This window comes from Halichoerus grypus, chromosome 3 (assembly GCF_964656455.1).
Source record: "Halichoerus grypus chromosome 3, mHalGry1.hap1.1, whole genome shotgun sequence".
In the NCBI taxonomy this organism is placed as follows: domain Eukaryota; kingdom Metazoa; phylum Chordata; class Mammalia; order Carnivora; family Phocidae; genus Halichoerus; species Halichoerus grypus.
The window spans coordinates 158,205,773-158,232,616 of record NC_135714.1 but is presented as its reverse complement, the minus strand read 5'-3'; the positions used below and the strand labels follow the sequence as shown (position 1 = coordinate 158,232,616).

Here is a 26,844-nt window from a genome sequence, read left to right as displayed (position 1 = left end):
GCTCTGGCTGCCGTGACAAAATCTCCTAGACTGGGTGGCTTAAACAAGAGTTTATTTTCTCATAGTTCTGGAGGCTGGAAGTCCACGATCAAAATGCCAGTATGGTCAGGTTCTGGAGAGAGGTCTCTTTCTGGCTTGTAGACAGCCACTTTCTCACTGTGTTTTTACATGGCTGGGAGAAAGAGAGCTAGATCATTTCATTTGTCTTCTTATAAAGCCACGAATTCTATCAGATCTGGGCCCCAACCTTATGACTTCATTTACCCTTAACCATTTCCATAAAGGCCCTATCTCCAAATATAGTCATATTGAGGGGTTTGGGCTCCAACGTATGAACTTGAGGGGGACACAATTTAGTCCTTAGCAGGAGACAATGAGGCAACCAGAAATTAGTAACAGAAAGAAGCCGTTATCATCTCTGGGATTGGAGTGACACAAGTAGATGTTGTTACCAGAACCCAGAAGCCAGGGCCATCTGGCAGAAGCTTAGGCCCCTGGCGGCAGAGGCAGCCTGGTGAGAACTGAGACTATGGGAGGGAGGCCTTGTCCAACGGAAGCCAGACTCAAAAGGGAGATGCAAGCACCATGGGATAGGCTGCCTAAAGCAGGGCTGGGAATGCCAGGGAAAATCCTCTGATTCTCCCCTCTCCCTGTCCTCCACTCTTTCACCAGTACCTCCCATTGGCCCATACTCCCTGGAAGCTATTCAGCAAGGGAGTCTGGGATATGTGGTTCCTCTACAGAGCAGAGCAGGGCCAAGGTGAGGTATGGAGCTGAGCGCAAACTGACAGATGACTGGCACACTCACTGTGTGACCTTGGGCAACTCTCTTTTCTGAACATCAGTTCTCTCATCTGCAAAATAGGGCCAATAAAAGAGTTATTTGTAGATTAAGGGATATAATTCTTGTGAAGCATTTAGGTCAGAGTAAATTCTCTATCCTGTGATTAGAGCTCAAAAATGCTATTTGTCAATTAGTCAGGGGATGTATGTTTATTTTAGCTTGTCTTAACAATGAACAATCAGGAAGCTATGGTCAAGAGAACTAGTCTCAGGATCAATAAACCAGGAAAATCCAAATGCAAATTTGAACTAAGCTATCTTTAAAGTGAAACTTCTAAGAAGGTTAAAATAACTACAAAGTGCCCATCCCAGCTTTCTTTCTGCTGTCTGCTTCCTTTCTCCTTATACACTTCCATTTGAGGCCCCTGTCTTTCTCTTTCCCCTTTGTCCAAAAGTTCCAAGGTTGTGTATAAAAATTAAGATCATTAATCATTGGATCAATGGATTAAAACCAATGCATCATTAATCCGTTCAGATTTTTCCTCATTTCCAGCTTTAGACCAAGGGAATGTTTAGGCCCTTTATATAGATCATCTTCTTTATGGAATGACTCATCTTACTCAGGAACAAGGGTCTTAGCAGATGTCCTTTGTCTCTAAGAGACAAATAATGGCACTATTTAGAGCCATTCAGCATATGACCCCCTCACCATGAACTGCTTGCCAAGGGGAAGGCCATATCATTCTGCCAGTGTCACATCTTTCCTAAAGAGGACACAGTGCAGTAAAGATGGCAGATGGAATGAATCTCAACTTCTCTGCATCTCACTTCCTGGAAAAACTGCACATCTCAGACCAAAGGAGGCCCAAATGCTACCTACAAAGCTGAGGTCCCCAGGTGGCAGGCATGGGCTATTTCTCACATGAATCAAGGTAAGGGCATCTGATCAGCTTTGGGACTAAAACAATGGTAGGATTTGAATGCAAATGCAGAAAATAATCAGGACACAGGTGGGTCTCAGGGACAGAAGGGTTATAGTTAACAGATTCAAAATCTAGTTTTTACCTACTTGAAAACAATGCTCAAGCAGGAATCATTTCAAAAGTAAGCTTCCAGGAAAACCAGAATCTTGTTGTAATCAAGGCCTTCTTCCAGGCCTACCTCCTTTGGAGTTGGACATGAGCATGTCCAGCAGTCACCCAAGAAGCACGGGAGGCCTGGCTGTGTTTGTGCCCCCAAAAAAGACAGAAGGTCAGAAAATATGCTGGAGAAGAGTCATATCAAAGATAGCTGGTCACATGAGTCTCTATGCAATGGCGACATCTGTCTCTACAGCAATGCCGATAATTAAAACACCTAAAACTTGTCTATTTCTCTATAGTTTAGAAAAGAGCTTCAGATACATCATCCTGTTTAAGGCTTCACAATATGTAGGACAGATATTGTGATTTCTCTTCTCAATTTGTGGAAATGGAAGCTCAGGGAAGTGATTTATCCATACATATAAGGGGAGAATCACCAATGGGCCCTACCACATGCATTCCTAGGACATTCTTTAAAAGAAAGGATATTTAATTTTTACATTCAAGTGTAATGACTTTTTCATTGTGGAATATTGGCATTGTAGAATATTCTTCCATATTCCTGCCATCTTAGATAACTGTTATAGTTCAGCACACTTCCAACTTTTTTCTATGTACAAATCGATATGGATGGATGTGATCATGCTGAAAATATCATTAAGTAACCCACATTTTCAGTAACAAATTCAGTAACATTTTTCAATATATTATAAATGTTTTTTCATTTTATTTTAAATTAATCACCATGACTAGATTATTACATGGATGCAGCATTTATCATATCCCACCATCCTTCTGCAAACAGCTCCCTTGTCTGGTCATTGTAATCTATTTGTTCCAGTTCATTCAACAGTTTCAAAGCCACAATACTACAACCCCAAACTGTATAGATTATGAAAATAAACAGATTTGGTTGACAAAAATAATCTTTATTATTATTATTATTACACTTGGCCCTTTCTTAAAGCTCAAACTACCAATTTATAATCCAGGGATGTTCACTGAGCATCCAGTTCACGAGGGAGTCATATCAGCTATGGAAGTGAGTAACTGATATTTGATTCATCTGACTTGAATATGATGCAGGGGAAGCAATCTGTGGTGAGGTTGTTTTTGGCTTAAAAATTGACATTAGGCAAAATAAATATCAATAGCCAGGGTCACGATGTAGGCGAAACAGGTTTGAGGAAAAAAGTTCAAAAAGGACAGCAATTCAAGAGACCAAAGGAGGATCAGGAGAGGTAAGAATCTTACCATAACTAAGAAAGAAAGCTTGAAGAGAAAGAACTGACAATGGAGTTTGGTGGGGAAAGCATGACCTAACCAATAGGCAAAAAATACACTTATCTCTTGGGTGGCCTTGGGCATGTCCCTCCACAGATTCTCAGAATCCTGAGGATGGAAGCAACATTATCATCACAGTTATATTTATGTTTATTATGCATTTAGTAAGTGTCAGGAAACAGGCTAAAAGCCTTTACATAAATGACTTTGCTTAATTTAAAGGTCATAATCACCCTATGAAAAGAAAAGCATAAAATCCATTGTAACAGATAAGGAGTTGAAGATTGGGGACTTTGAGAAACCATCCAATGTCACACAACCAGTAACTCTCAGGGAAAAGACTTCGACCAGTTCTCTCGGATACATGCTCTCTACTCTACACCAAAACACTGTCCTTGAAAGGACATCAAGTTTAGTCCTACCCTTGTGATCCTTAAGTCCACTTTATAACAATCTGCCAATACTGGAAAAACCCCAGTGATGAGGTCTACTGTCTACCAAGCAGTCCATTCCATCCTGAACAACTCTGAATGCATTAACTCATTCAGTCATTCAACAAATATTTGTAAGCACAAATATTTTATGGGACAGGCATAGCTCCAGGCCCAAGGAATATAGCAGTGAATAAATTGAGTCCTTTCCTTGTGGAGCTTATATTCCTGTGGGAGGGAGAAGGGAAAAACAAAACGAAACAGAAAACAAATATAAAGGATTCAGAGGGTGATAAATGCTTTGGAGAAAAGGAAAGTAGAGTAAGGAGATTAGGAAATATTGAATGGGGAGAAAGGAGTTGCTATTGTATATAAGATAGTTAAGGAAGGTCTCTCTAATACATAGGACATATTGAAGAGATAAGATGCAGATATCTATGAGAAAGATACAGATACATATGAGAGAATCCATTCCAGGTCAAAAGAACATCAAGTGCAAAGGCTCTAAGTGAATCCTTATTTGGCATGTTTGGGGAGTAACGAGGAGGCCAGGGTGGTGGGAACAGAATAGTCAAGAGGGAAGTAGACATCAAAGCGAGGTGGGGCCTGATCCAGTGCAGGATAAAGTGCAAAGCTTTAGAGGGTTCTGAGCAAAGGAATGACACAGGTGCATTTTGAAAGAATCACTCTGGCTACTATGTTGAGTATAGATGGGGGACAGGAGGAGCTGAGGACAAAAGGGCCAGTCAGGAAACTACTGCAAGTTTGGTATCAAACTTAGAATCAAAGAGGTAGCACCGGTGATGGTGAGAAGTACCAGGTCACTGGTCATATTTTGAAAGTAAAGTCACTAAGGTTTGTCAATGGAGGATTACAGGGAGTAGAAGAAAAGAGAAATTGAAGGTGACTCCAGAGTGTTTGGCCTAGGAAACAGGGAGCATGGAGTTTCCATATTGATATGGGAACACAAGGAGAAGACTAAGAGGGCAGGTTTAGGGAAAAGGAAGGGAAATGGGACAGAGGCTTTGCCATGGGAAGTTGACTGCCCATGAGACATTGAAGTTGAGAAGGTCTCTCAAAGGAAGCCAATTGCCACAACCTCTGTGCCCTTATTTAACCTGTAAAATGTGTAGAATGCATGTCCTCCGAGCTCTCAGTGTTATGAGAAAAGGTGAAAGTGCTATCAAAAGTAAAACACACTATCAAACCTAAACCTGGTGATGGTGATCATTTTTATAGTCATTGAAATTAAAATCTCAGCTGCGAAGAATGAAAGGAATGCACAGATGGGGACTTTATCCCCATATGGATAGTAGGATGGGGACAAAGGAGAAAACAAGCCTGATGACAGAACTGTAAAATGAATGTGTTGGCTTCCACCGTGTGACATGGCCTTGGCGCTGATGGCACGCATGGGCTGCTTGCAATCGCCCGGCAATTATTTAAGGCTTTCCAAGCAATTTTCTGATCTTGATGTTTCAGAGTCAAGTCATTCCTGGTCAAAAAGGTCTGCTTCAGGAATTACGATTGGCAATTTGCTTGCTTTGAAACAAAATGGCTGGCTTTATTTTCTGGTCCTTTAGCCTCATGCTTCAACTCCATGTCCCACGTGCGTGCCCTGGGAGAAGGGGACTCTTACAACAGACAGAGTCCCAGATTCCATGCTGCTGGGGTGACAGCCACACCCCTCCAAAATGACAGCAGTATATGGCTATCCCCACATTGCTCTCCACACTGGAACGGCAGCTGCCCATCTTCCAGGGGACAGAGCACAAAGTGAATTCTCAGTGTGTGAAGCCTGAGTCACTCAACTAGTTCACTGAATTGAAAACTAAGCACTTAAATTCAGCTTGTTTATTTTACAGGCAAGTGTCTGTTTAAGAAGAAGAGAATTTCAAGTGGTTTCTCGAACTGTACGTTTTTTTACATGAACAACTCACTGTTGATCTGAAGAGCAAAAGAAGACAGATGATTGTCAAACGCCTTGAGCTTGTCTGATTTATACACTTATTTCTAAGGCAATAGGTGACCCCTGATAGAACTATTTCATGTGTCAGATATCAAATGATCAGTAACAAAGTCAAAAATCCCAGAGAGGAAGAAAAAGGGAGAGGGAGAGAAAATCCCATGTTAAATGGTACCGATCTGTCCACTATTGAACCAGTGTTGCTGTAACTGAAAAGACTACAACACAATCTACTAATATCTGGGCCCATCAAAAAAGAACAAGAATAACAATAGCATTATTTTTGACGGGACAGCACTATATAGTGCAGGGAAGTCCACCGGAGTCTTAGACTCTAGTTCCAGCTCTGCTGTAACCAACTGCATCATGTAAGTCACTTTATTCTTCTGAATCTCAGTTTCCTTGTATGTAAAACAAGAAATAGCTTAGGTAGCTTCTCACTTTGGAATTCTATTATTCAATGAAATTTTGCACTCCGTGGAGCTCTTTCTTTGAAGGGCTAATGATATTGAAGGGGAAAACTTCAAAACACTAGCAAGATTTGTACCCCAAGCATTGAACTTCAAACACACATATCTGACTGCAGCCTCACATATAACATGGACAAAACCTACCCTTGGTGTTGCATCTTCCCCCATCTCAGTCAGGAAAAACTCCATTCTCCCAGGTTCTCAGATTAAAAACTTTGGAGTCATCCTTGACTCCACTCATTCTCCCACATCTCACCTTCCAGCAAATTCCACTGGCTCTACTTCCAAAATCTATGCAGAATTCTACCCCAACCCAGAGCCCCCAGCACAAGGATCTACGAACAAATCATCATCATTACTCCCCAACTGTCAGGAACCTCCACACTTGCCCCCTTCACTCATCTTCAGCACACAGCCAGAGTGATTATTAACACACAAGACACACCATGTCACTGTTCTGACTGGAAACCCTCCCAAGACTTTCCATGGCTTACCATCTCCCACAGGGTAAAATCGAAAGTCCTCACTCCGTCTGCAAGGCCTCACCTCGCTTACCCGCTACCTCTCTTGACCTCACCTTGCACCACTCCTCACCTCAGCCTCTTTATTCTTATTCCAACACACTGAGCAGGCTCCCACCTCAGAGCACCTGTTACCTGCTTTCTCTCTCACTTGTTTCAGGTCTCTGACCAATGTCACCTTAACAGAGAAACCTTCCCTGACCAACCAACATAAAAGGGCACCCCCTGATCAAACTCTATCCCACCTACCTTACTTTATTTTTCATTATTACCCATATCACCCGAGATAGCATATATGTTTTTTGAAACTCATCTGCCTCTATGAAAACAGGACATTTTTATTGTAAATGCTGAATCCCCCAGGGCCAAAGGACAGTATCTGGCCTATAAAAGGTACTTGTAAATTATCTGTTGAATGAATGAGTGAATGAATGATATAAACTTCCTGGAACACTTACCAGCAGATGTGGCCTACAATGAGCCCCTGAACCTGGCATCCAGCCCCAGGACAAAGACTGGCCCAACATATGGGCTCAGAGGCCTTGAGCCCTCTTCTGAGCCTTGCCTTCTTCCTTCCATTGGGCCTCCCATACACCAGCACTGACTCTGCCTGGTCCCAGGCCAGGCTAAAGCTCTCCCTGGGGCAGATATGAGGTCCAGAGAAATTTCTAATGCATGTTTTCGAACCACCACCCACCCCTGGAAGAGAGTGAGAGAATATTATACCAGTAATTTTCACTTGGGTTCTCCCATGTAAGTTTTCCCACAAGGGCCTGGGCAGCCTCAAAGGGTCTGGGGGATGAGGGCCCCAGGACATCACAAAGGGAAGTACCAAATGGCCTTACTTCGGCAGGCCTCCAAATGGAAGTGAGTGCTGGCCCTCAATATTCTACACAAGTTCTTCCACCAAAACTGTCTAGGATACTGAGTGAATGTTTAGAAGAAAAGACATGAAACGAATGTCTAGCCTTTGGCCAATGTGTAGCTTATAACATGCAAAGGGAGAAAGCTGAGCCTCTCTTCTGCCTCCCTTTTGTTATACAGAAAGGCGTACTACCTTCTCCGCCTCCCTCTCCACACCCAAGAGTGGGAGTGAGCTGCAGATCTAAACTGGTTCTTCTCTTTACTAGGGCTTCTCACGCTTAATGAGCACCTGAATCACCTGAGTTCTGGTTAAAATGCAGGTTCTAGTTCAATAGGCTTGGGGTGGGGCCAAGGCTCTACATTTCTAACAAGCACCTAAGTGATGCAAACGCAGCTGGTCCACGTCTATCACGAAATCAGAAGGTGGTCGCATCAAGCCCGCCTGGGCCTGAGCTGCTTTCTCCGGGTGTGGTCCCCTTCCTCCAGCTCCCATCCCCACCGCAGCACTGCCGAAGCCTCAGAGTCCGGTTTCTTTACATTAAAATCCGATTCCTGAGCGGCTTAAGCTTCAGGCCAGGCCTCCGAGGGAAGAGAACAGCCTAGTGTGACTGCGGTTGCCCCCCTAGCGTGTTCCAGCCTGGGCTCCCAGAGCCGCCCCCGCCCTGGCTGAGACGCCTCTGGGCTGGCTGAGAAGGACCGGTGACAGAAGTTTCCCGAGAGGCTGCGTTTCTGGAGAGACGCCGAGTCGCGCCCGCCCGGGGACAGCAGTGGGCTCAGTGCCGCTGCGGACCTTTCCGGGCTGTCCTCCGGGCGCGGCGACCTGGAGAAAAATCGAGCAAAAGATGGATTCCGAGGGCCTCTCCCCCACCCCTTCCGTTCTCCGCCCCATCCCCAAATGACTGGGCTTCCTGCCGAAAATGTGTCACCCAATCTGCTCTAAAGCATTTAAGTCTTGGAACTTCACCGTGTGCGGGGTGGGGTGGGGGCGGGGGTCCCAGTCGCTAGAGAATTTGCCGCGGCCGCATTCTGCACTTTTGGGGGGGTCGCTCTCTCTGGGGGACTGCGGGCTGCACCGGGTCACTGCGCCACGCCGGCTTCCCCTCCGGGAAGCATCCCTGGGCTCTGCCCATTCACTGCGCGGATAGAAGCAGCTGGTTAAGCGCCCCCCCCCCCCCGGCCCAACCCGGTGCTCTGGGTCTCTCCTGGTAAGATGGAAAGAAAAAAAGAAAAGACCTGTGACCAGCGGCGGCCGGAGAGTCGGGTGGCGCCGAGGCGACCCGAAGGCGGCTTACAGTGGGGGAAGAAAAGTGACATTTGGCCTTTTTAGAGAACATTTTGATTTTTCCAAGACTTTCATCTCAGCTCATTAGATCCTAACAGGTTACGGAGGTGTATTGTTCAAATTATTTTTAAAAGTATGAGACGGCTACATGTTTTCAATGTAATTCTGAAACACCATCAGATGCGCTCGGTTCTATCTAGGAACACACCAGCTCTTGGCTGAGGGGCCCGGATCCTGCCTCGCGTTCTTCTCTCCGCCACACTGCGGGGCGAGGGGAGGGGAGCCGAAGGTGTCGGGAGAGCGTCTCGCTGGCCCCGGGCAGACGAAAAGGAAAGATCCTGAATCTACAGTTAGACCTTCAGCTCCTCAGGAAGGACGCCCTGCCGTTGGGCGAACGGAAGTACTGTTCTACTCATCTTGCTTAAATGATCCCTGAGTTGGAGCAGTGTTGTTTCACAAGCGGGCAGGGAAGAGGTGCAGGGCTGCGAAGGCTCCTGGCTTCTGCGACTTGAACCGAGAGACGCCTGCCGCACCCCCCTCTCAGAATAACAAACTGAGGGGTGAGTGCCCAAATAACACTCTCCCCCACCCCAGAAATACGCCGAGTGGATTGCTTTGCGTGACTTGGTGGGGCGGGAGGGGGGCGCTTTGTTGAATGGCTGTTTGTCATCCCAGGAAAAGTGCCGCAGTGCTGTGGAAGCTGCAATCCGCCTCCACTCCACATTTCTGGAGACTTCGGCCGAGTTCTGGGTTGCTAAAGCTCTCTCCGGAGGCACCCTGGCCGTTTTCTAATTTCCATTCTTCGGTGGGACCGGAAGGCATTGGGGGCTGGCGCGACGTTACAGGGGGGAATAGAGAACAAGCTCTCTCTGGCTCCATCTTTCCCAAGTGCTCCGACTAAGTCACCAGAGTCACTAAGGCCCTTTGGAGATCTGGTTCACGCTCTCAGGCCGAGGCTGCACACACATTCTCTCACTAAGTGCAGCATTACCAGGACTCTGCACCCTCAGAACCCGGCCAGTCCCCCGGGGCACCAACGGACAAACACGTTGCACCCGTGTCTGGGGAAGGTGGTGCATTTTATTCTCGCCTCAAAATCGCCCTCTGATTTCACATGTCTGACACCAATTCTTCTGTCTTAAACTGTGTGAATGATTTGTGGCTTACAGTTGAGATTCTCCTTCACACATAGGCTCCCGTGAGTTTGCTAGGTGGGGGAGGAGAAGGAGAAAGCCAGAGGTTCTCTCTAATGGGTGTGTGCATGTATGCTTGTGTGTTTTAACCTCTGCAGTAAAAAGGTGGGGTTTTCCAGTGACTGAATAATTAGAAATAAATTAACAGCTCAGAACGAGTAGATCATTCCTTCCTCTCAAACAAGAGATGATTAGGTAAAACTCAGAGTTTTAATACAGGGTTTCTGTCTTTAGTAATAGGGGAGATACAGAGTAACAAAGGAATATTAGTTTTGCTGCACCAAAGCATTCTGCTAGGGTTTTGTTTTCTTTTGTTTTGTTTGTTTGTTTTTTAGTGGTCATATCAGGAAATGGCCCGTAGTCTATATGAAATTATACAATGTGGGTGGTTATAGATTGAAAGAGTGGCATTTAGCTAAGAGCAGAGGGATTAAGGGCCGTCGATGCACAAATGAAAATGTCTTTAATAGCTACAAGAAACCTGAGTCTCATCTACAGCCTCTTAAGTTTTTTTCTAAAGCCACTTCATATTTAAGACTAGCTGTGATCAACATAACTTCTGTTTATTAGAAGTGTTTCATTTAAAATTATGTGTGTCCTATATCAGAATATAAGGTATTAAAAAAAAAAAATCTGAGGTCAACTGGGATAGGTTTGACCACCTCACAAAACAAGAAACATTTTTATTTTCCCGTGACAACCTACCCATATGTCATGTATTAGTTCCCACCATATTTATCCCAATTAAGTAAAATAATAGATATTTCATTTCAAATGAATTCACACAGGAAAGCTAAGACCTTGAAGTACAGCAATCAAGCTTTATAGAAAAATAATATGGGGATACATATCAGGAGCTATTCAAATGTGCATAATACCCTTTTAACACATAATCCCCCTAGGGGATTTACTAAAGAAATACTTCAATAGAAGGACAAACGTGAAGAAATCCATTGATAAAAATATTCATTGCCAAGCTGTCTATAATTTTCATGAACATATTTTCAAACTTAAATTGGGACACTTGATCAATTAAGTATAAGTACTCTGATGAGAAAAAGAAGAAAATTTGAAGCTGGAATTGTTTCAGAATCTCTTGAATGGATGATTATTCACAAAAGAAATCATCACATGCCCACTATTTTGTGGTGACCTCCAGTGATCTTCACCTCTTGTTTGTGTCCTTTTGTAGTTCTTTCTCCCCCTGAATCAGAAAGACTGGTCTCTGTGACCGAAAGAATATAGTGGAAATGATGGTGTGTGACTTTCAAGGCTAGGTCATAAAGACATTGCAACTTATGCCTTGGTTTCCTGGAAGCCTCGCTTTGGGGGAGGTCAGCTGCTATATTGTAAGGATCCTCAAGTAGCTCCCATGGAAAGCCCCACATGCAGCAGAAATCGCCAGCCAAGTCAGTGAACCACATTGAAGTAGATTCTGCAGGCCTAGTTAAGCCTTCAGATAACAGTAACCTCAGCTGTCTGACTGCAGCCCCCCCTGGAGACCCAGAGTGAGAACATCCCAACGGTGCCACTCCCAAATTCCTGATCTGCAGAGACTAAGAAATAATGGGAGATTGGGATCGTTTTAAGCCACTAAGGTTTGGAGTGATTTGTTACCCAGAAATCAATAGCTAATGCTTACTGCATATTAATTTGATGAATATTGTGTACTTACCAAAAATAAGGTACCGTTTACTACTTTCCCTCTCCGTGCATTCACTCTGTCATTAAAATATTACCTCAAGAATTTCCTAAATCATTCCACATCATGCTGTGTCTACTACTGCTGCCTTCTGCTGAGTCATCACACCACCTTCTCTCAGCTGGACTAAAACAGCCTTTAAGTTAGTCACTCTGCTTTGCTTCTTGCTTTCCTAAAATCCATCCTCTATGCAGGAGCCAGAGTGGTCCTCATAAAGCAGCAATCAGATCATGCCACCTTCCCCTGCTTAACCCCTTCAAAATGTTCTTATTGCACAAGGAATAAAACTGAAATTCCTTGATCTATAAACCCCTGCATAATCTGGCCTTTGCCCCGTCTTTTACTCTCCACCCTGTCTTTTCCTCTCATTCTTAATACTCAGCAATGAGCTGAAGGCATTTTTCTGGGTTCAAACCAGCCAAGCTTTTGCACTTGCTCTTCCCTCTACCTGGAACACTCTTTCCCCAGATCATTGCATATCTGGCTTGAATCCAATGTCACCTACTTATTAACTAATTTCCTTGTTTATTGTCTGTTTATGCACACACATACCCCACTGTAGTCCCTGAAAGCAAGGATATTCTCTGTCTTACTCCTTGTACTTAGAACACGGCCTATCACATGATTAATATGAGTGAAATGAATGGACAAGCTATGTCTAAATATGCATAAATAGAAGCAAGAAGTCTATATAAATGAAAATAATGGTGTTTGAATGGAGGAAATGTGATTTTTTCCATTTTAAATTTGTTTTGAATACAGTGGTTACATTATATTTTTAAAACCCTCTATACAAGTAATTATCTACATTGAAGTAGGATTAAAAGGCTACCAATAGTTACATTCTGGGGCTGCTGAAATTTTCTTTTTCTCATGATGCTTTACCTTTTGACTTTCTAGCTCTCATATAAAACCTTCACTAGGAATTTTCTAGAAGACCTTAACTGAAAATGGCCCCCATGCATAGTTTGTGTAACTCACTGCACTCCATTCTGCTGGACATTTTCCAAAGATGAAAATACCCAGAATTATCCACTGGAACCCCCTTGCAAACATGAACCATGGCTGGACCAATTCTGATATCTCACACTCCGTTTCCAAGAGAGAAAGAAGAAATTCTTCATCCTGGCCATATGTATGGTAAGTTCTTATAAACATTAAACCTTTACCATTCTAGAAATATTTATTAAATGCCTACTAAATGCAAGGCACTTTGTTGGATGTTGTAGAAGTAAACCAAGACATTTATTTATTTAGTCAACCTTTTTCCACTTCCCAAAATGATTTGGAATAGCTTAACAAGAAAACATGCAAGAAGGAAGAGGAAGGAGGATGAAGAAGAGGAAGAGCAGAAAGAGAAAAAGCAATAGAGCCAGTGAAATATGAACAAAACTAGAAAGCTATGACCAAATAGAATAACACCATGAGAATCAACATCCCTGAAAATTGATGATTGTTGAAGATAAACTTCAAATTTATCTCTGTTTACAAACCCTGGTTCCAGCCTTCCAACAGCTTACAGTTAAGCAGAGGAATTAAGATACGGACATAAATAATCAAAGGAATTAAAGAAAAGCTTGAGCATCCCAAGGAACTACAGTGAGACACTGTAAATGCAAATGTGCCCCTTGGCCAGTACAAGAATTGCATTGTGAGAATTCCAATAATTGTATGCAGATTCCTAGGCCACTGTCACAACACACGCCTGTGAGGATCTGCTCTGATTCCACAAAGATATATCCCAACCTGACTGCCAAGGAGAGGCAGTGGGATGTACTGGTTAAAAGCATGGACTTTAGAGCTGAGGCTGAATCCCAGCCCTTCCACAAACTGTGTGACCTTGGTCAACTTACCTAACTGTAGTTTCTCATCTGCATAATGGGGATGACAATCATGCTGGACTAAGAACATTTATGTAAGAAAGGAATTGATGAGTTAATACATATAATGCACTTAGATTAGTGCCTGGGACACAGCAACTATTCTGACAGCATTAAAATCTCCATGTGGAGAAAAAGAAGTAATCAGATTGATTGCTTACCAATTTAATACTAGGAATGAATCTTTACACTAAGTTGAGCAATTCCCTTTACGTGATGGATTTTAGTGTGGACATCATAATTATATGTATTATTTCCCATTTAGCCTGAACTTCCACAAGTTTTTCAGGAATTTTGAATCATGAATCTAGAAAGGATCTGACACATCAACCATTGAACCTATATGCAGCTAGAACAATTGAGGCTGGAGTGGGGTGGGGATGGGGATATGGCCAGGGCTCCAAAACAAGAACACTAGAATCCAGAATAAATTCTTGGATTTCTGCTCTTTCCACGAGGTTTTGGAACTGGGAGTGGGACTGCTTAACAGAATACTCTTGGCTTTCTAGGCATTCTAATCTGTCAAGAAGTTATTAATTCAGTATTTCTTTGTGCTCTACTATGGTAGAAACAATGCTAGATGCTTGGGATAAAATGGTGAGCAAGAAGGCTGATTACCATTCTTCTGAAGATCACACTCTAGCAGGGAATGCAGACATTCATCAAACGATCATGGAAACAGATGCTGATTACAAGCGTGTAAAAGTCTACAAAGTCTACATGGTCTTAAGAACACATTTAGTAGAGGAATTTAGCCCAGTTAGGGAAGGCTTCCCCAAGGGAATGACAACTGAACCTCAACTGGGCAAGAGGGAGGGAAGGAAATAAGAGTGCTCCAGATGGAGAAATCAGCAAAACCCCTGTAACAGGTGGAAGAACAGAGGACCAGTGTGACTGAAGCACCGGAAGTAAGGGATAAGGGGATACAGAGAGGATGAGATCTGAGAAGGAGGTTGGGTTCAGATCAATGCAGTCCTTCAAGATCAGTTTAAAGATTTTGATTTTTATCGTAAAAGAAATGGGCAACTGGGGCGCCTGGGTAGCTCAGTCGGTTGAGCATTTGCCTTCCGCTCAGGTCATGATCCCAGGGTCCTGGGATCGAGCCCCATGTCCATCAGGCTCCCTGCTTCTCCCTCTCCCTCTGCCTGCCACTCCTTCTGCTTGTGCTCGCTCTTTCTCTGCGTGTCAAATAAATAAATAAATAATCTTTTAAAAAATGATGTCATGCTTGCCCAGTCTCTGGTTTGCAGCACTGGATGACTGGGGAGTGGTGTCATGAACTGGGAGCGGGGATACTAAAAGAAAACTGGAGTTTTGGGGGAAGCAGAAGAGACAGAGGTACTGAGCCAGGTACCAAACTTAAGGAAATGTTTTTAAAGACTTCAAATCCATTTAGTTTAGGTTTTTTTTAGTATTTTATTATGGCACACAGAATAGAATATGGTACAGTGTTGTTACTTCAAGTAATTCTGAAACCAACCGTTTCCATTTGGCTAAAGTTACTTTTTTTAACATGTAATTTGCATCTGTCTTAGACTTATCATGTGTAGCATCCCATATTTAATGAACATAAATGTGAAAAGCTTGGTTTCTTAGGCAACTCCTCGTCTTTACAGAAACCAATATACTGAGAGTCTTCATAGTTCAAATCCATAGCATCGTGATAAATTATTTTACCTATTTGTGTGGTGACATATATTTAACTAGAAATAGGTAGTGTGAAGAATCGGATAAATTTAAATGGAGACCACTTTGCTCTCAGGTTAAATTCGCTGACTTTTGAAAGTTACCTAAAGAACAAATATGGAACAAAATCAGCTGACAAAGCAATTGTGTAAGAACAAAGGCAGAACAGCGGATAATCAGTAATTTCATCTACATTCCACATCAAGTGCAAGAGCTTTCATGACTTTACAGGGAACAGGGAGGATGAATGGGGTGTGTGTTTGATGCAATATCCAACCAGTTAGAGCTATCACTGAAATCCAAATATTTCCCAATAAAGACATGCAGAGCAATGCAATGCAACATACAGGTATAATCTCCTCCCTTTACTGACTGATAACAATTTTATTATCTGTTATCTGTAGTTTTTAAAAAAGTTTAAAGTGGGTGGCATTAAATGTTGTGTACTTGAGGCAACGGAATCAAGCTATTAACACACTGAATGATGAGCTCAGGATTGCAGGCAACATGTTTGCAATGGCAAATGATCTTTGATATTCTTACCCCCAAAATTATACATGGAAAAAAAGATTTCCTTCTAATTATATCAATTGCTTGGGTTCTCACTTCTGCCCATGATATTTGGACTATATTAAAATAATGTAGTTATAGTAATGGATGGGTGGGATTCATATTCTAAACACATTGCATTAATTATTTAAATCACCTATTTACCACAAAAGGTGTATTTATCATATTACACCATTGCCTCCCAAGAAAGCCATTCCCAACATTATATAGTACCTTTTATGGGACAGAGTATATTGCTAATTATAAAAGAAGAATCCCAGAGACTCCCATTTACTCAAGTTTATTATCAGCAAAATTTTTGAGGGGAGAGATTTCATGAATGGTCATGACCTAACTGTATCCCTCAGAATTACCAATCAGGGGGAAAAAATATCCATTGTAATTGTTAAAACTGGGGACTTAAAAAAAATTTGGAGGTTGATAGTCCCCTTGGCTTATACTGGTGCTTTACGATATTTTAATTAAGTCAACAACCACAGCAAGAAATGTCATTCAGTGTAACTTTATTTACTATGTATTGCACATGATTCGAGGTCTTTAATTTCTAACCACCAAAGGTTCAAAGGACTATTTTTACCATGAAGTTTAACATTAACATCAGTGAATTCATTTATTCATGTGTGTTTTTTTTTTAATTGTAAACATCTGAATTATTCACATTGCCATAGATCCTGAACTCGTAAGCGTGGACCATGCACAAGCTGGCAGCAAGCCAGGAAGCCACTCTGCAAGCAAACAGATACTCTGCATAAGGAGAAAAGTCATAGCACAACATTGAATGTCCAACCTAAGTCATCTCTGAATTATACATATATTGAACTTCTTAATTCATATAGTATCTGGAACTCAACTGGTTGGTTGGTGATGGGGTTGACCTGATTTCGGAAGAATTCTTCCTGGAAGGATTAAGGACAGAGGGGCTCAATCTTTCTTTTTAGTTGCTTGCTCCTCCCCAGCACCTTCATCTTTTTTCTCCTCCTCCTCTTCAGCTTCTTTGGTTTCTTCTCCTTCTTCACCTTCACCTCCTTCCTCTTCCTCCTTCGCCTCCTCAGATTCTTCCTTGGCAGCTTTAACATAAAAAGAAAATGTACAAACTCCAAATCCAGGGCAAGGCATTCAAAACATTTCTGCTAAGTTTTGTGTGGAACTCCAGTTGTCAGAAAGCTTCCCCCAAACTTCTCAGCTCCGTCCCCCGAAATTCTCAGCTCCGTGCCCCAACACACATACAACTGACAATGCTGGCCACTGAACTCAATACCTTCTTCTTAGAAAAAAGCCAAAAAGCAAACAAGTATTTAAAAAAAAAAAAACCAACCTATTTTTGTTCTTAAGGCCACCAAACTGCTGGGTCAAATAGACTTTTTAAATGTTTAACAAGAATAAAAAGACAGCAGAAGGAGGATATTTTGAAATGTTATTTTCACAAAGCTACCAAGCTAAGCAGAGAGGACAGCCAATTTGAGAAACCAGGTACTTAGGAAAGGTTTGTCGAGTAACTAAAGGTGTTAATTAAGATTCTAAAGAAATATATGAAGAAAACTTCCTCGGCATAAGCAAGGCTTCATTTCTCTTAGCCATCTCCTAGCAAATTCCCATGCCCTCATTGCACTTGACCTTGTAAGGATTTCCTTTTTACCATACCTTCTTCCTCTTCAGCTCCTTCCTCTTCAGCAGCCTCTTCCTTCTCCTTCTCCTCCTCCTCGGCTTCTCCTTCAGAGGGGGGTTCGTCCTTGGCTTCCTCGGCCTTTGCAGCCTCAATGGTCTCCTCCACCTCAATCTGCTCCTCCTGGACGTGGCTGGTGTAGTAAGACGGGAAGGAGCGGGCAGACATCAAGTAGGAGCTGGTCTGTAACCCACCATAGGCAGATCGGCCGAAGACCTGAGAGCTCTGGGAGTAGCCACTGGTTATGCTTCCGACGCTGGTGAAACTGAGTCGGGTCTCCTCACCTTCCAAGAGTTTCCTGGGAAGGCAGGGGAGGATGGGGTTAATAAACAGGAACACAGGAAGTCTGCCTGCTCTGAGCCCACCACTCATCATCCTCCCCTAATGCCACCCCTAAAGGCAAAGGAGAGCAGGAACAGGGCTGGGAAACTTCATGACTGGGGATGTCGTGCCTGGCACCAGAAAACAAAACAAAACAAAACAAAAAACCAGAAAAACAAACAAACTTAAAATAGCCCTGTCTATTCGATGTAAAATGTAATGAGAAACTAAGACTATAACTCTTTACGACACAGGGTCAAATTCTTCTGTATCTGTCTAAATACCTTCTTAGAAAAATCCAAAAAGCAAACCATTATTTCAAAGGACTGTTCTTGAAGGTTTCTGACTCAATATACATGAAATCTGATTTTCTTCCGAAACCTGAATGGCTGCTACCACTCCACTCTGTTCTCACCTGTAAGCTGCAATCTCAATGTCCAAAGCCATCTTCACATTTAGGAGGTCTTGGTATTCTTTAAGGTATCGTGCCATTTCACTCTTTGTGGTTCTCAATTCATTTTCTAATTTGTTGATTGTGTCCTGTTGGAGGACAAAAAAAATCCAGTCATAAATCCCACCTGCTATCATTTTACCGTAGTACAGCTGCAAAGGCCTAACCTACTTAAAACCAAAGTGCACCCCTTAGATAAAATCTCCCCTAAAGCAACTGCCTTTTCTCTTTTTTAACCTTTCCTTCCTTGCATTAAAAAAAAAAAAATCCAACTCAGGAAGCATGAAAAACAAAAAAATAGTTTAAAAAAAAACCTGATAGAAGAATTTTTTTTTTGTTTTCTTTTAATTACTACAGTCTAAGAATCATCATAAAATGTCTGCAAAAATTTTTTAACTGATTACAAAAAACTTTGTTTCATATTCATTAGTTAACTTTATCCAGGTCACGAGCAAGAAATTACTCCATTTCTTTACAGGAGTAGGAAGTAGCTAGATAAAAAAAAATAGTAATAATTGTATCTAAAATATTTTCTATGTACCTATATTATATTTTCTCCTTCCCAGAAAATGGAGATCCTTAAAAAGAAATGTCTTATTGCGAACATCATTACCTACTACAATTTTGACTGCATTCTTGTCTACCTAAAGGGCAAGGAGTGGTTGATGAAACTAGTCTTGAGCATCCTTGGTCACAGGTATCCTTCAGAACTAATGAAAGCTCTCTGCTGTATTTATTAAGCAGATGGTCCAATCTGTACTGCAAAGTGACTTGTGGTTAACGAAGGACATTAGAGAGGCAGGCCCGAGGCAACGCCCAGCTCCCACCCCTTCACCCACCCCACCCCACCCCACCCCACCCAACCCCTGCAGGGCTGGGCAGCTCTAATGCGGAGCTAGATTCAGCAGCACCAAGCACCGTCTCCTCAGACTGCAGTGGAGCCCCCCACCCCCGCCCTCCAAGTGCCCCACCCCTGCCACACAGTCTCCGACGAGCCAAGTTCTACTCCCTAATAGCTGCGTGCGGATGTCTCATCTCTGGTCTCCACTTTCTCCGCGCGTCCTCAACTCTCCACCCTCCCCCACCCCACCCCCACCCCCACAACTTGCTCCCGCAGCTCCCTCCCCGCCCCCCACTGTGTTTTGCATGGTGCCGTACCTGCATAGCACTAATATCGGCGTTCTGCTTATCCTCCAGCTCCTGCAGCTGCTTCTCCAGCGCTTCGTTCATGCCCCGGCATGCTTCGATCTCCAGCGTCTTGGCCTTGAGCAGGCGGCGGCTCTCGGACACTTCGTCCTTGGCGGCGCGCACCGCGTCGGTGTTCTTGGCGGCGCTCTCGGTCAGCACGGTGAAGCGGCTCTTGAACCACTCTTCGGCGTTCTGCATGTTCTTGGCAGCCAGCTTCTCGTACTGAGCACGGATGTCCTTGAGCGCGGCGGAGAGGTCGGGCTTGGAGGACACGTCCATCTCCACGGAGATCTGAGCGTACTGGATCTGCGCCTGCAGCTCGGCGATCTCCTCTTCGTGCACTTTCTTCAGAAAGGCGATTTCGTCCATCAGGCTGTCGATGCGTTTTTCGAGCTCGGCGCGGGCTAGAGCGGCCTCGTCGGCTCCTTTGCGCGCTTCCATCAGCCGGCCCTCGGCGTCCTCGCGGCTCAGCACCTCCTCTTCATAGCGCGCCTGCAGGTTGCGCAAAGTCTCCTCCAGCCCTTCGCGCTCGCCCTGGAGCGCCTGCTTCTCGTTGGTGGCGTCTTCCGCCGCCAGGCGCAGATCGCGGATCTCCTGCTCGTACAGCGCCCGGAAGCGGGAGGGCTCGGAGTGCTTCTGGCGCAGCACCAGCAGCTCGGCTTCCAGCACCTTGTTCTGCTGCTCTAGCTCGTGCACGCGCTCGATGAAGCTGGCGAAGCGGTCGTTGAGGTCCTGCAGCTGCGCCTTCTCCTGGGTGCGGATCGACTTGAGGTCGTTGCTGATGGCGGCTACCTGGCTCAGGTCGAGGTTCTCGAGACTGGGCATCAAGGAGCCGGAGCTGGAGGAGTAGCTTCGGCGCACGGACAGCGAGGAGGAGACCGGCGCGGAGTAGCTGGAGTAAGCGGAGCGTGCCGTGCTGTAGCCGCTGCGCACGCTGGAGATGTGAACCCGGGGCGTCTCCACGTAGCGCCGCTTGTAGGAGGTCGAGTAGTACGGCTCGTAGCTGAAGGAACTCATGGTGGCGGTCGGAGCCCCTCCGGCTCGCGGCGGAGATGGGGGCCTACAGAAAGAGAAGAACGGGGGAGAGAGGGAGAGGGGAAGGTGGATGGCTGTGTGCGGCTCGCCGAGGTCCTGCCACCCCTATTTATACGCGGGGAGCATTCTGACGCAGCCTGCGATCGATCACGGCGCGCCGGGCCAGTGGGGGCAGCGCGCTGCTGCAGCCAAGGGGAGGATTCTGCGCAAAAGGGAAGGCGGGGGCGAGCGACAGGCAGCTCCGGTGCTGCGGCGCTCGTCCTTTCCACTTGTCTCCGGGGCTCTGGATTTTTCCCTGAGACCCCTTACCCCTCTCTCATTCCCTTCCCCAACCCTCCCCGCCCCCATCCTAGCTACTCCCTTGACCCCGTACCACACGGGTGCCGCGTCCCCAATAATAGGTTCTCACTCCCCACTGACACCTTAGATTTTTGTATCCCCGGTTCCACGGAGACACCCTCCCCCCTCACTTGCCCCTTCCCCACCGGGGGCCTCTGCCGTCATCCCCCTTGGGGTTTAAGGTGACAAGGCAGTGCCTCTAGGGCTTTCGAAATCAAAGTGAAAAGTTTAAGCTTGCGTGAATAAGGCCTATATGGGAGGAAAGTTTTGTATTTCTTTGTAGCTGTTTCTGGCACTTTAATTCCTCTCTCTTTCTCCTGGCGGTTTTTCTTTTTCTTTAATGCGCTGCTTCTGCGCGCGCGCGCGCACACACACACACACACACACACACACGTGAAACTGCGGCACTGCAGGTGTTGGTTTTAGCATTTCTAACCCCTTAGAGCAGTTAATAGAAGCCTTTCAGTGTTCCTAGATTTTACCATTTCTTTCTAGAGAATGAAGCCGCGGGTGTTTTTAGCGTGTTAAAGCATGTAGGTGGGGGAGAGCCGAGAATGAGTTTGAAACTAACCGGGGGAGGGGCGGGGGCGGGAACCGACTTGCAAAGGCAACCCGAGCTCTGCAGCCGGGTCCTACAGACTGATCCACGCTGCCTGGATCTTCATCAAACTAAACTCCTGCTTGCACACCACCACCTCCGACACACTAAAAGCCCCTTTCCTTCTTTTTACACCTTGTAGCATCCAACCTGATGATTTCCACATGTCAGGCAGGTGGCTGATTGTCAGAGGGAAGCTGCGGCTGCCAGCCCCGAGTGCGGAGGGCCGTCTCCCTGGAGGAGAATTCAGACCCGAGACCTCTCGTGCTGGGGCGAACGGCAAATAGCTGCGTGATTCTTTTCCCGGTTCACTCTAATAATTAGATTACAGATACAGTCAGACATCCATGGATTTTCTTTAGGAAACACCCCGATACCTGAAACAGTGTGCACGCCTTAATGCACATTGATAAAGCCCTGCGGTTTGCAGAGCATTTCACACACATAATGCTAGGGAGTCCTGGTTTCCGGGAAGGATTGCAGAGACTTCCATGGGATAACTAAGATTTTTTTACACAAGCACTTAATTTCTGCTTAATTTGTTTAAGGGGAACATTTGACGTGCAACTTACTAATTTTTTAAATAGCAAACTAGGGGAAAACCTGCTAACAGTTTTCAAGTAGAAAAGCCGGCGCCGCTTTCCCGGTGAGGCTGAGAAGGTGAAGTGCTTGGAGCGGGTACCACAGTTGCTCCCAGAGGTACTGCACTCCTCGCCCGACAGGAGGGTGGGATGAGGCTTAACCTCCAGGGTTCTTTGCAGCTCTAAAAAAAACCCTGCGTTTCTGATACCCCCGCTCTTTGTGGTAGAGAGAAAGATTGCAGCCGAGAACTTGCATGGGGTTTCTAAACATTATAGTCTCAGGTAATGCAACTTTAGAAACATGAGCATTTGTTGTTTAATCTATCAAGAGGTCCATCCACATCAATCATTCTAGGATTTCAAGCCTGAGCCATGAGGCTCTCCCTGGTTGGCTTGGCCCTGACAGATATGTTAGGGCCCTTATTCTGATGACTTCCTATAGCCCACATATCCTTGGCCTTCACATTCATAGGTGATCCAACAGTGGGAAAGGTTTCTCTGGAGAGAGAGAGAGGGAGTGAGGGAGAGAACCTACATAAGTCATAGTTTTGCCTGCTCCCCATTACCCAGCGTGGCTGAAATGCGGCAGAATGGATTTGTTTTAACCTCTCCCATATAAGCCACACTGTGTCACACTCACTGTGTGTGAGGCTGCCTACAGACACCACACTCTTAAGTATTCATGAATTCATTTTCTTTCTGCCAGCTCTCTTCCCTCGGAGTTTCAGGTCACCCTCCGAGATCTTAAGTCCATCAGCATTTTTGCCACATCTCCTGGCTGAAGCCTTTGACTGCAGAGGAAGGAGGATGCTGCCCCAAAAGGGGGGAGGCAGCCATGGATGATGGATGCTGCAGGGCCCCTGGAATGCCTTGTAGGGAAGAAACCTGTGGGGAACCTGCTGCCACCCTTTGGGTGGCTGAGAAAGGAGGTGCTCTGGAGTGGAGTGAGGAATGGAGTGGAGTGGGGCAGTCCTCACCCTGGCTGGACGCCATGAGCAGGGAGTCAGGAGAAGGGCACATCAACTGTATTTCTGAATGTAGATCTCTTGTCTTTTTTAAAATAGCTCCTGGCATAGCCACCTCAGTCTCCACTACAGCCTGCTTTCTGGGGGCTCCTGAACCCAGCCTGTGTCTGGGTTTTGGTTAGCCTACTTTCAGCCTTCCTCAGCTAAGCGCCTGCAGCTTTTTAATATTCTGTCCAGTCATCCTCCTTTTAAATCCTCTTCCCAGCATTTTGTTCTGAACGCCCATGTGGCATTTGCTCTGTGTCAAAGCAAAGGTAAAATGAGCAACTTTAGAAAACCTGTTTTAAAAAAAGAGTCTTGACTTTTCTTTCCCCTACCAGAAATGTTTCTGCATTAGTGTTGTTTGTAATGGTGTCGTTATTTCTTTAGAAGAAGCCTTTTGGGTCTTGATATACACTGGTGCATTTATTTTCCTTTAAGCATATTCTCCACCAACATGAAATGGATTGAGTGCTGCCAACAAAACACACTCTTAGGAGATACAAATTATTTTAAAAGCAAATGTAGAAGTATGTGGCTGAAACTCACTAATAGAACTCTATCTGTAATCCCCTAAAGGACTGTTTGAGGTAATTTAGTTAAAAAGTAAAATATACTCATGTTACCACAGAGCTCATAAAATATAACTCTTAGAACCACTGAGAAGCTGTTGCTTCTCCAGGGCCAATAGAATCAGAAAGCTTCAGATGGGTAGGACCGGGTCAGTTTCGATTGCACTATTCTAAAATTCTGGTACAGCAGGAAGATCTGTATGAACATTTGTTTTGAAAAGCACAGTCTGAAATTCTTACAAGGCGGGCCTCAAGAAAGCATCAGTCTGGGGGGACAAGTGAACAAAATACTCCTGCCACCAGTGAGCTATGGGAATAGTCCTAGTCCAGAACAGACGGGTCCCAGTCACCTCACCATCATGTAGACACACCAGTGTCAGCATCCTTTTGAAGCAAGGAGGGATGAAGGAAATAAACACGTGCAAGATCCCTACCCTATGACAGGCCTTTGATATCTACTATATAATAATTAAAAAATCCCCCTGAGATGGTGGTTGTTATTCAGCAAACAGCTGAGGCCCAGAGAGGTTAAATAATTTGCCAACTCACACAGTTACTTCAGACCAAAGCTCAATCTGCTTCCAGTCTGCATAGTGCTCTACTCATAACACACACTGCAGCCCGTGGCATTTGCTGCTTCCATATGTCTCTGTGGAATTTGATAATTGCATCCCGCAATCTGCAGTGTGTGCATGCAGTAAACCTCTCGTGTTTTGAGGACACCAATCTGAACTGATTTACACCAGGAAGACTGTTATCGAGCACATTTCCTTTGGATAGCTAGTGATGGCAATTGACTATGATTGTTGTAGATTTCTTAAACCTCCCAATCTAAAAGAAACTGGAGGCTACCATTGGACCCGTAACTGGCGATGTCCCCTTTTAGGCACTACTCTAAACATTGGTTTACAAAACACCTTTCCTGGCATTCATGAGCTAAAATACCACTTAGCTGATCTAAACTCTTTAAAATGACTGCGTTGTGATTTCTGCCTTTTTTTCTATTTAAAATCCTTTCATTTTCTGCCCTTGTAAATAGGGTTTCTTTGATAAAGCGACTTGAAAAATTGCTATAAAGAATAAAAGAAAAAATTCTGGCACTTAATCTCTCATTATTGGAGTTTATCATGCTTTCTATAGATCTTTAACTTTTTAAAGAGAAACATGAATAAAATCAACAGAAAATGTCTAGTTTGGGGAAGCCACAAATAGATTTCCTCTGTTTCTTGTCACCAGTTTCTTTATATGTTATGCTCACCATAGGAATCACCATCTTTTGGGAAATATGTTTGAAAGAAAACTTTCCCCATTGTGATACAAAATATGCCCCATTTTATAACATCACGTTGTGAAGGAATGCATCATAAAGTGTGCTATGCGGCTATATAAAATTTAGATTGCAGCAGGAAAGGAATGTCATTTGAATAGCTTAAGGATGAAAAGCATGTTTGTATTCAAAACACGTGCAATATTAGAAAGGACAGGATCTTGCTGCTGTCCGAGCAGAAATGATGGTGATAGGATCAAACCCGAAATGCTTGCTCCACGGAACTAGCCAGGGTAATGTATTTCCTCCCCAGAGGCCTGCTCCACGGTGTCTTGCCCTTAATCACAATCACCAGACACAGAGGTAAGAGAGTATGCCGGGGACATGAAAGGGCTTAATTGGCAGTCATTTCAGGCAGGTCCCAGCCATCTCGGGCACAACCCACAGTACTAACCCTGTTCTGCCGTGACTACAGGGGAATGCACGCCGCCGCTGCTGTAGTTGGGTACTAACTGGCCACCAAACATTCCATGCGGCCCCTGGCTCTCTGGGCTGACCTTTAAAACGGTGATTTAATAAATCAAGTGGAGGAATGTGAGGTTTACAGTTTGCAAAGATAGAGGATATGCATTTCCGCCCGCAGGAGACAAAGCCCAGAGGTTGACTCTTTAGCAGCCCTGCTGGAGCCGACCCAGGGCAGCAGTTCGCTTTCTCGCCAGTACCTCGCCGCTACACGAATGCAGCAAACACTGCGGTACGATTGCAAATGGGCGGATCCCTGGATTCCTACAGGAGAGCAGGCAGGCTTCTTCACCCCGGGATATGTAACACTGGTGTTTGTGAGCACATAAGAGACTGTCTGGGTTAGAAAAGTGAAACTGGACTATGTCTAAATGTCTTGTTGATTGATTAAATAACTCATATGTTCATTCATCCACTGAAGCACCAAATGGCAGCAGAACACTTCCAATGTGCACAATTCTGTACAAGTGCCACGGGGCAGGGGATGGGGAGTGCAAGGAGTTATGGCACAGTCCCTGTCTCCAAAGGGCTTGGAAAGTACCTGAGCACAATAAAAAGACCAGCCACTGTTACACACAACAACATGGATGAACCTCAAAAATGGTGTACTGATACCAGGTAAGAGATACATACTGAATAACTCCATTTATATAAAATTCAAGAACAGGCAAACTAATCTGTGATGGACAAAAAATCAGAACAGTGGTTGTCTCAGAGAGTATGAGGTGGGGAATGACTGGGCGGAGGCACCAGGGCACTTTCTGGGGTGAAGGTATTGTTTCAGATCTCGAGAAGTTTGGATTGTGCAGGTGTGTGCGTTTGTCCAAACTCAGAATGTAACAGGATTTTGTGCATTCCACTGAATGTAAATTTTACATCAGGAGAAAAAACTGTAAACCGTATATCCATACAACCAATCACTTTAAAAACAGCTAAACAGACAAAACCCATGCATGTGAAACTCAGAGTACTATGCAAAAGTTAAATCATAAAAGGCAAAATCCTAAGAGGTGTCACAAGGAAGAGAAGAACGGTACAAGCAGTATATTGCTGTGATTTTAGACAGGGGAGAAGTCAAGTGAATGAAATGAATCAACATTTCTGTGGCTGGTTACTATGCTAGATGCTTTGCGGAGGTATCATGTTTAATCCTCACAGCCGCTCTGTGGAGTGGATGTTCTTATCATTTTTCTAAAGACGAGATATTGTATTTCTATTAGTCCATTCCAACACAGCACTAAAATGTTTGCAATCTTACACTGCTGTCTCACATTGAATTTGTATGGACTTAAAAAAAACTTGGAAAGCTATGGCTATTAATTTATACTGTGGCTTTTTAAAAAATGTAAAAATATGACTTTCACTTATTTTCTTTAAATCTAATCTTTAAACATCTATAGTCCATTGTTCAAATCTGCTGTCATAGTTTTAAAACCTTCTAACTTTATGTCAAATTCAGTAAGAATGAATTTCCCATTTTTTTTTTAATCAACACCATTAAAAATGTGTTCTACATGCTATGCTTCACAGGCTTTTGGGATTAGGAAGTAATTTCAATTTTTCCACTCAAATCCTCCACCGGCTTCATC

General features: G+C 44.3%; 1 protein-coding gene across 1 annotated transcript; it reads right to left on the bottom strand.

Moving 5' to 3' along the window:
• Positions 1 to 16,200: 16,200 nt before the first annotated feature.
• NEFL (neurofilament light chain) lies at positions 16,201 to 20,556 on the bottom strand. Its single transcript, XM_036115481.2, has 4 exons — positions 19,308 to 20,556; positions 18,114 to 18,238; positions 17,356 to 17,675; positions 16,201 to 16,781 (listed from the first exon to the last, which is right to left on the bottom strand). The coding sequence occupies exons 1-4, from the start codon at positions 20,352 to 20,354 to the stop codon at positions 16,636 to 16,638; spliced, it is 1,638 nt and encodes a 545-aa protein (XP_035971374.1). The 5' UTR covers positions 20,355 to 20,556; the 3' UTR covers positions 16,201 to 16,635.
• Positions 20,557 to 26,844: the final 6,288 nt, after the last annotated feature.